The 9858-nt window shown below is 40.2% G+C and overlaps 1 protein-coding gene across 2 annotated transcripts in view; it reads right to left on the bottom strand.

The window, feature by feature from the left end:
• Positions 1–9858, bottom strand: part of TSPAN4 (tetraspanin 4) — a 268961-nt gene that overhangs the window by 168727 nt on the left and 90376 nt on the right. Inside the window, exon 2 of one of the 2 annotated variants that reach the window (XM_018556043.1) lies at positions 7093–7172. In XM_018556043.1, coding sequence (XP_018411545.1) covers positions 7093–7155 — 63 coding nt within the window. In that variant the 5' untranslated portion in view covers positions 7156–7172. Of the gene's footprint in view, positions 1–7092; positions 7999–9858 lie in introns of those variants that run through there. The other variant, XM_018556042.1, reaches the window with a different exon arrangement.

Here is a 9858-nt window from a genome sequence, read left to right as displayed (position 1 = left end):
TATATTACCACCACAACTCCTAGAGACTGTTCAAAAATATAAATGATTGATTACTGTATTTTACCCTTTCAGTATTAGGGATCTTTGATTTGTAAAAAAAAAAGATGTGGATTTTATTTCAGTGCTATTAATATGAATTAGGCAGAAAATAGAGTTCTATAACAGTGGCATACCTAGAATATAAATGCAAAGCTATACTGCATTCTTTCTTCTGAGTATCTGTGAATATGTTCATCACAACTTGGAATTTTTTAAGCTCATTTTAGAATGCATGTTTTTTTTTTTTTTTTTTACAAATCTTGCCTGTTTGAATAAGGATGCTGTTTTGCATATTGTGAGACAAATGTAGGTTTTTTGGGTTGTTTTTTTTGACCAAGCAGTACTCACTGAATTTGCTCCTATCTAGGCAACAGCTGACCACCACAACAAAAGTATGCAAATATACCTCTTTCAGATGTCTACTGAGTATTGCATAGCCAAGACACCCATGAAACCTGACTATTTCTAACTCTCTCAAGTCCTAAACTGTCACAGAAACACAGCTGCTAGAAAGGAAATTAGTGAAAGACATAATAGAATTTGAGTGCTATAAAGTTTCATTTGAAAAACTGATAGGGTGCCAAAACTTACCAGCCATTTTGCAATTATCCATAGCACAATTTACTTCACCAAAAGCTTTGTAATCATTAGCACCAATACATCTATTCAGTCATGTACCAGAATGCCTATGTAATGATTGCCTTCTCTCAGACTTCTGATTGGCTATTGCCAGCTGTCAGTCGGGAGCCTGGTACAGGAGCTCATAACATACATTTCAAGGAGTGACACAGTGCTGATGAAGAGGTGGTCATTGGGCAGCTTTCCCAATGACATGAATATGGGGCTGTGTTATTGAAGCAGTTACCACTGATAAATGGTATAAATGGAGTTACAAACACTGCTCCTGCAGCAGCATGGCCACACTGTAACAAGACATGTGTGGAATGTGGCAGCAGCTAGCAGTAGTGGTGACATGGACCCATTATAATATGGCTGCTCTCTAACATGCCACTCATATTAATGTGTTGCCTAAGGTAAGGTCTATCTGGTACATAATATGACCTTTTGGTAATATAGAGCCTCAAACACTGGCACCTTCCTGGCATTGTGGTAATGTCACCTCAGTGGTAAAGTTGCAGTGTTGGAAGTTTGACCTCAATAATAAAGTTATACTCTTGGTAATGTGACCCCACTTGTAATGGTGAATCACTGCTAAAGAAAAAAACAGTTCATCCTAAAACAATACTTAGATTTGTTTTTTTAGTTTTTTTTTAGCAATGTGTTTGCTGTTTTCTTACTGTCTATTTGGGGTCCTTAAACCTCTTGTCTTGTATTGCTTTAAACAATTCTTTCAATAATTGGCACATTTACAGCTGGCACATACTGCTGGAAATGATTAAACTTGTCAGCTGTGTTTATAAATGTAATTTAATTACTTTTAAGCTAAATTCCTTTTTTTTATATGGTGTTTGTTATTTTGTCCATCTTCTGCATATATACTGCACATGATGCAGCACCCTCATGTAATATACAAAAACAAAGATGCCACTTTAAATTAAAGAAATTTGTGCTGAGAGAAATATTGGAGCTGTTGGATAAATGGATGACTCTTGAAAACCAACTCCCTGACTATCATGATGCCCTAATGGCTTTTATACTTTCCGTGTCAATGCCGCTCAACAAATTATGCAGCCAGTTAAGTCAGAACTCTAGATGTTCATATTTGTTCTGTGGCTTAGTAATTATTAAAACCCAACTAAACTTTTAGAGGGTTATTCACAAAAGAGCCGAAGGATAGAGCCGTAGCTTTGGCTAATCCTTCGGCTCGCTACAGCAGCTGAAGACAGCCGATTGGCGCAGCCGAACCGAATACATATGCTTCTGCTCAGCTGGGCCGATCTGACAGCTGAAGCGGGGAGAATGGTCGACCGTAGGGCCGACCGTTTTCCACGCAAATTACAGCTGGGAGGAGCCAGCCATGATCTCATGGTTCGCTCCGCACAATTGCAATGACAGATCAGTGTCCCCAAATGATCTGGGGATGCTGATCTGTCATGCCAAGACGTCACGGCCGGCTCCGCTCAGTTCTTTTACTTTGCCCGGGACCTGCTGGAAGACTCTGGTAGGTGCCGGCCAAAAGTGAACAGTTGGGCAGAGCTTGCGGTGATGTCACCACTAGCTCCACCCAGTTGTTTATATTTTTCCGACTCGCTTGGCCCTCCCTCTTTCCAGCCCTGTCAGGCCTGTGCTCGGATCAAGGGTCTGGTTGGAAATTTTAGGGGGGACCTTATGTCTTTTTCCCCCATTTTAGGGGTGGGGTTCCTCCTTAAAATTCCTACCAGACCTTAAGGGCCTGGTAGGACTTTATGGGGGAACCCCACTCACTTATTATTTTTTTGACTTTTTTAAAATTTTTGTACATTTATTTAAATAATTTTTAAACATTTTTTTTCTTTTGTTTACATTTTTTCTATTCGGCTCGGTACCTCGGAGGTAACGAGCAGATTAGCCGAGCCATTCACTCACTGCACTTCAGCCCCTATGAGAACAGGGGCGAACGGCAAACTCCCTCTGCACCTCGGCTCAGCTGAACATGTGGAGCATGTTCGGCTGACCGAAGGCAACAGATGTACGGCTGATTTTAGCCGTTGTACGGCTGAAATCAGCCATACAAGGCTGAAGTGAATAGCTGAACTGCGTTCGGCTCACTTCACTTTGGCTGGGTTATTCACTCAGCTGCTTTTGACATCTTTGTGAAAATCCCCCTTAGTTTAAATGAGCGAAGTACAATAAAAACAAAAGGTGTACAAACTCTTACAGCTGGTTTTCTTTGGAAAGCAGCCACCGACTGCGTAGAAAAGGCTGACCCTGCCACCATGCCGCAGATAAGGACGCTGTATGTGGAAGCAGTGGTCCCTTTGCACACCCGCTGCTGACTCAGCTAGAGCTCCGCAATGAGCATGGAGCTTAAGCATGGCCGATTTTAGAGCTACAGACATAGCTCAGCAGGGGTTCATCAGATTTATGCGAAGGGACCACTGCTTGCACACTGAGAGAAATGTCCGTCTCTACAGCATGCTGCGCGAGGACAGGCTTCTCCAGTTAAGCTGTAGCTGCTTTCTAAAAGAAACCCAACTGTAAGACTAATGTTTTGATGTACCGGGAATGTATTTAGCTGATTTAAACTGAAAGTTCATTTTGTTCTGAAAGTTCAATCTAAAAAGACAAAAATTAATGCAGCTCTGTAAATATTAATACATCATTAAATGTAGTTTAAGTGTGCCTGAATATGACCTGGTATCAACCTCTTGCAGTACCTGTATAGCAGAGCTAACTTGTGCAATGAAGAATCTAATCTGTTCATGTGCTGACATGAGCTCATCGCTCAGTCACTCTGTCATCCCTTCCTATCTCCATTCTTCTTGACTGTGCTGTTTCTACTTTCACTGTCAAGTAACAGACTGAAGCAGATCCACGATGACTTGGGCTCAGAGGAAGAGGGTTAAATAATGCTGGCCATCAGTTTGCAGATACCTAGCAGAAGTAATCGCTGGGTTGAAGCTGAATATTGCAGTAAAAGCTGGTTTAATTTTATTTTTTAATAGGTTATTTATTTGTATGTTGGAGTTCTGTTTTAAAGTCAGGAAACAAGCATTTTCAGACACAGAGGTCAGCAATAGAGACACCCATTTTTTTTACTTAGCAGAGGTTTTCTCTAAGAAATAATAATATCATAGATATGGCCAGCAATATTTTTAGCCACACTTTTTATTCATGTCATGGAAGCAATGATATACATCCATACGGAGGGGTTATGCACAGATTCAAAATATTCAAGGGTGTCAGGTAACTAAATATTAGTTGTTCCTCAAATTTGCAAGTAGAAGTGGTAAATGTGCTAATTGGTTACCTACTTATATATTATCCAGCTTTTTTAGACTGGTATCCTTCATTAATGATAAAGTTCCTCTCCAACATTCCACCTTTACTGAGCTGTCTAAATATCCTAGTAACCAGGGGACCACACTGGAGACAAAACTATAAGACTTTCTCCATAAGTAAAGAAAAGATTCAGCTTGTTATTTGTAGGGAACGCTTTGGCAAAGCAGACCTGACACAGTACTGTGGTCAAAATATACAGCAGAGAGAATAGATATTGTTAGGTGATCGAAAGAACCAAATCAGCGCAGATCAAGTTGGTCAGTTAAGAAGTTAACAACTCACAAAGCTCTACATGTAGCAGGGTTAGGCACAAAACACTAGCACAAACTGCACCACAAATTAGCAGCAGCTTGGAATATAGCTATCTGCACCAGCTGTGATGTAAAAATCAGCAACATGATCTACCTTCAGCAATTATTTACTAGTGTTCTAGACTGGACCTAAAGAGTCCTTAGTGTGCTGGAGTGGACCTAAAGGCTTAGTACACCCAAAGGTGATACCTAAGGCTTAGCCTAGCAACCTGAGCCAGCCCGTGGCTTCTTACATCTCTTGAAAACTCCAGCAGCAAGGTTTCAGTTATGATGAGAGTGTTCTTGCCCACCTTTAGGTGCTCCATTATCTCAAGTTATTTTTTGTATAATATGAAATAAATAATTAGAAATCCCACAGGAAGGGGGCCTGAAAAAGGCCATAGATGGGGAACAGACCTGAAAACTCAAGTGCAGAGAGATATACTAAAAACTGCATGGTGGAATTTGGCAGCATCTGCCAAAAAATAAAAACAAATATCAGTTTTGGGTAGACTGACTCTTTAAGACATTTTAAGCTGAGCTGGATGATGGGGATAAGTATGAGTACAAATAGGAGGCAGCAAAACATGTACAGTATGTGGCATAGTGGTATGGCACTACTGATGGGAATTATTATCAGTACAAATAAGAAGCAGCACAAACATGTACATAGTAAACGTGTACATAGTAAATACTATGTCAAATATACTGCACAGTGTGTGAGTGATGCTAATGTATACTTTTAAACTGATATTTGACTAAGAGGCAGAGTCAACTCTTAGCTCCCTATTTCCTTTGTGTCATCCCGGGGCAAGATATACCTGCCACAGTTCCTGACTTTCTTTCTCTCTTTGAAGAGCTCCATGCAGATGGAATTCTTTTTAATGGCTGTGGTAAGTGTGTAGATGTGGAATCCAAATGCCAAGAGCTTTCCAATTAAGATACTGTAAAGATACTGTATATAAATCTTCTCATTCATTTGGATAGGCAACCACCTTAGTCATGTAACAACTCATGCTGTATTTCTGAAAGGAAAAGTATTAGTTATATTCCTTAACAGTTTATGTAAACATATCCATATAATTAAGCAACATTAGGCAAATATAATCACCAGAGAACATAGGCAGATAAAAGTTGACCATTTTTTTCAGGAGCATGCAGCACTGCCTCCATATACTATGCATTCACAGAAATAGTGTCACCGTATACAGGCTGCTTCAAAGAAATGTTGTCAATGCAGATAACCAAGTATTCTAAAACAGTAGCTTTTTGATAATACTGTGCAAAGAATAATAGTGTTTAGTAAGCCATAGCAACCAATCAGAGTTCAGCTACCAGGAGATAGTGTAACCTAAAGAAAGATATTTGCATATCAGTTGAACATTAGTATTGAATTGTGTGTATTGCTCTTATTAGAGGTGTATTTGTTTTAGCCAATAATTACCTACAGATTAGTATAGCTATAGTGCCAACATCTCAACTCGCAGGACAGTTAGTTGTAGGAGAGTGCTAACTGTTACCTAAAGGTGACTTCTATGTTATTATGTTCAGAATGCTGTTCTCTAAACCCAGAATTAAAAATACCACCAGCCTCAATTAAACAACTGCCAATCAAAAGTGTACATGTATTGCATCCTAAAGAGGATAGATTTCTTGCTTTTAATTTAACACCAACAGCTCTCACATTAAAGCAGTAAATTCATATACACCTAAATACAGCAGAACATTCAGGGCTACTGCATGGGGGGAGACTAGAGAGAGCCACTGTTATTATACACATACATGTTTTTATCGGGGAAGATTTAGCAGACATAATCAGAAATATAAAAACAGGGGTATGTAGCAGAACCAGGCTGAAAAAACTGCAGAGATGATACTACATGGATACCTCACACACAGAACTAGTAGGAACAAAAGCATGGCTAACCCTGACAGGAGTTCTAAAAATGTACTGCTTATGGAGGAATCAGATTTCTTTCAAACCTGGGGATGCAATGACTTACAAGCACATTGATTTTGAGATTTTCAAGTGTGTGTGTGTGTGTTTATACCAACATTTTTTAATTCACACTTGAGTTCCCTAAGATACTGTATTTGCCCCTTGCTTGTGGTTGATACAGAGGCTGCCATGAGGTAATTTCAATGATTAACCAAATATACTTCTGATTAGACATTACAGAAAGTTTTTTGTGCAAAATATAATGGTCAAGTTTATGGTACAACTTTCTTTTCAAAAACTGCAGAGATCAGGCAAACCATTTAAAAAGCAAGCTGCATTCTAAGCCTAACAAAACAATTCCTTCCCATATAATTGCACAAATTAGCTTTTCAGCACATTTTACCCCATGGTACATGTATGAACTACACAGCACGCGGAATAACATTTCTCATAAATACAGCAGAAAATGGGTAGTCTAAAAATGACTGAGATGCTGTTGATTTATTAACATAGAACTTTAACAATGAGCTTATGTTACATAACACAGTTCTAATGTGTCAGAAAAGGTAAAGATAAAACTATTGAATAATTTTTGTTTTCAAATTAGTTGCTTTTTGTTACTGTTAACCCTCTTGTCAAATAGAAACATAACTTTGAGTATATTTTAGGCTTTTACATGGCTTATAACAACAACTAAATAAAGTGGAGGGCTTAACTGCTGTGATATAAGATTGACACTTCCACTAATTAACAAGTCAGTTCACATGCCATCATAAATCCTTAGCTACATTCACAATTTTGTCACAGAATATTCACAGTTTTGCTTTCACAATTAGGGAAATACATAAATACCCCCACCCCTTCCAGTCCCCAGGAACTTACCCAAAAAAGGAGGTTGAAGATGAACATGAGATATTTCATACACTGCAGGCAGTTTTGTGCCATCCTGCACCTCTTCAGCTCTAGGAGGAAAATGAAGGAGAGATCCAGGTAAAAAACCACGTACTTGTTGCCCTTTGGGGAAGTGTACTTGGATTTTGTAGCTTTGGGACCGGGGTTAGTGTGGAACCCAAAAAATGAGCCCCCTGCCGATGCCCCAAACTGCCCTCCGTAGAGGCTGCTGTAGCGCCGGAAGGCACTACCTTGGGGGAGAGAGTAGTCTTTGCTGTCCAGGGAAGGACTGCGATGGTAAGTAGATTCATCCGTACTCGACCGTCTCATGGCGCAGGTGGTTTCACAGGTTAAGTGGGGCAGGGGAGGGGAGGGATACAAACTGACAGGTAAAAAAGGGTTTACCCCTGAATTTAATTGGCAGTATTAATCCATCCAATGACAAATTTCTCCCATTGTCACAAACAAGAAGGTGCAGAACAGAAGTACTTTTTCAGACAGTTAGGATTCAGAGTACCACTCTACCCGCCAGTCTTCAGCAAAAGAGTCCATGCTAGCAGTTGCCCCAAACAGAGAAAACCCCTACACCATTGAGTTAAGAACATCCCCTCTGGCTTCCAATGCATGTCTGTGTGCTGACCAGCTGTCTTGTAAGGTGCCTGAAAGGTGCTGGTGGCATGGCCCCCCCTCTCCCCTGCTGCAGCAGGCAGGACTAATGTGCTCCTCTCTCGTGTTCACTCCTATCTGATCCTCTGTCGCCCGCACACACATATACAGTGAGCTTCAGTCACACCACTCTCATCTGTCGCTGATAATGCTTCACTCTTTCCTTGTATCGCCCCCTCCCTTTTGACATTTCTCTGTCTCTCCCCGTTTTGCATGCATAGAAGCAGTCTCTCCGTGGTCCACTCAGGAGAGAGAGGAGAGGAGGAGAGAGGGAAGGAGAGAGAGATTTCTCCTACAGGCTTATTTATGCATGCTCAGCACTCTCACACTCTCAAAGATGCTTCCCCCTTCCCACCCAATCACAAAACTATCTTGGTCAATCATCACAGTTTCTAGCAAGAGGTGAAGGAACTCAGTATTGCTTTAGCACTTAACTGGTTAACAAATCAATAGAAAGCACAGTACAGAGATAGAAGTCGCACTGTGAAAAATTGCAAGCTTTCTGTTGCAATTGTGATGGTCTTGGGAAGTGCTTTATGTACATGAGGTTAGATAATGTGTCCAATAAGATCTGTAACCCTGAATTGCAAATACAATAATAATCACAAGATTATTATTTAATAGTGTTAACATTAGAACATTCAACATAAAAACACATTTAAACATGCTCAGTGTGATAGACTATAAATGTGAGAAAAATGGAAGTGGAAGTGTTTTGCTGAGTAGTTTTTAAAATGTAAGACAGAGGAACAAATCACAAGGAAGGTTACATGCAGAATAATCAGTTTGCCTATCTCAGACAGCCAATCTGTAACATATCGGCAAATCTTTACAATCATAATGTTTTGGTTTTCTAGCTTAACTCATACACTGTGTAGGGAGCAAAACAAATGGTACTACGTTGATTGCATATACTGCATTTACAGATGCAGGGATGATAAAAAAAAACAAAAAACAACCAATTGTAACCTTTTGATATTGGTGTTGACATGCCATAATCACTTTATACAATCACCTATTATGGCAGATGTGGTCAAATCTGCCTGCATATGCCCTTAAACCTTCAAAAGCAAGTTAAATGATCTCTGATATCCAACATTTACAAGCTGTTATCCAGGAACAATACATCTAAGGTGTGACTAAAATTATACTATATTTCTCATTTATAGAATCAATACATTAACTAATGTGACTAATATTGTGTCAGCAATTGTATCTAGTAATACCAAAGAAAGTAAGACATGTACAGAAGATTAAATGTATAGGTGTAAAAACTTCAAACGGTTTATAACATTTAAATAAATGAGAAAACTTACAAGTTCAGCACCATGGACAGCTACACATTGCTGCATCTGTCTACTGGACGAGTTAAAGGAGAACTATGAGGTGAGCGATTTCCACTCATCCTCATAGTTAGAGCTGACTTGTGACAAAGAAGCTGTCATAGGTCGGCTCTATTGATCGGGAAGTGAGCAAAAACATGCAGCCGATCAGCTCACATCCCGATCGTCTCCCTGCAGTGAGCGGTGACTGTTAGTCACCGCTCCCCGCAGGGATTCCCCCCTCCCCTCTCTGATCCTCCAGCGCTGAGTGGAGGAACGAACGGGGGAGGGCACAGCCGCCTCTGCCTCTAGACAGGCAGAGCCAGCTGTCACTCACGCAGCTGGGTGGATCTCGACAGTATTGTTAGGATCCGTCCCGGCTGCGGGGCTCTCAGTATATTGCGGGCAATAGCCTAAAGAGAACTATGGGGAAAAACACTTACCCCAAAGTTCTCTTTTAAAGCAGACCTTTACACTCAAAACTCAAATTCTACCAATGCATCCCTCTAGGTTTGATGATTAATAATAACAACACATACATGGTATTTGTAAAATGCTGTGATTATGAAATACTTACACTTGCAGAGCATTCACTTCCTGCTTTGAAAGGGCAAATTACTTCAGTTTGCCAAAGCAATGCACATTGGGATTGCCTTGTCATCAGCAGAGCATTGCTGGGAAATCTCATCTGTAATCTCAGGAGATCTCATAGAGAGAGGCATTTCCCTCCCCTGAGATGATGTGCATGGTCACATGTCCTAGTCATATG

The sequence above is a fragment of the Nanorana parkeri genome, unplaced genomic scaffold (genome assembly GCF_000935625.1).
Source record: "Nanorana parkeri isolate BGI_ZX_2015 unplaced genomic scaffold, ASM93562v1 scaffold222, whole genome shotgun sequence".
In the NCBI taxonomy this organism is placed as follows: domain Eukaryota; kingdom Metazoa; phylum Chordata; class Amphibia; order Anura; family Dicroglossidae; genus Nanorana; species Nanorana parkeri.
This window is presented reverse-complemented; position numbering and strand designations above follow the sequence as displayed.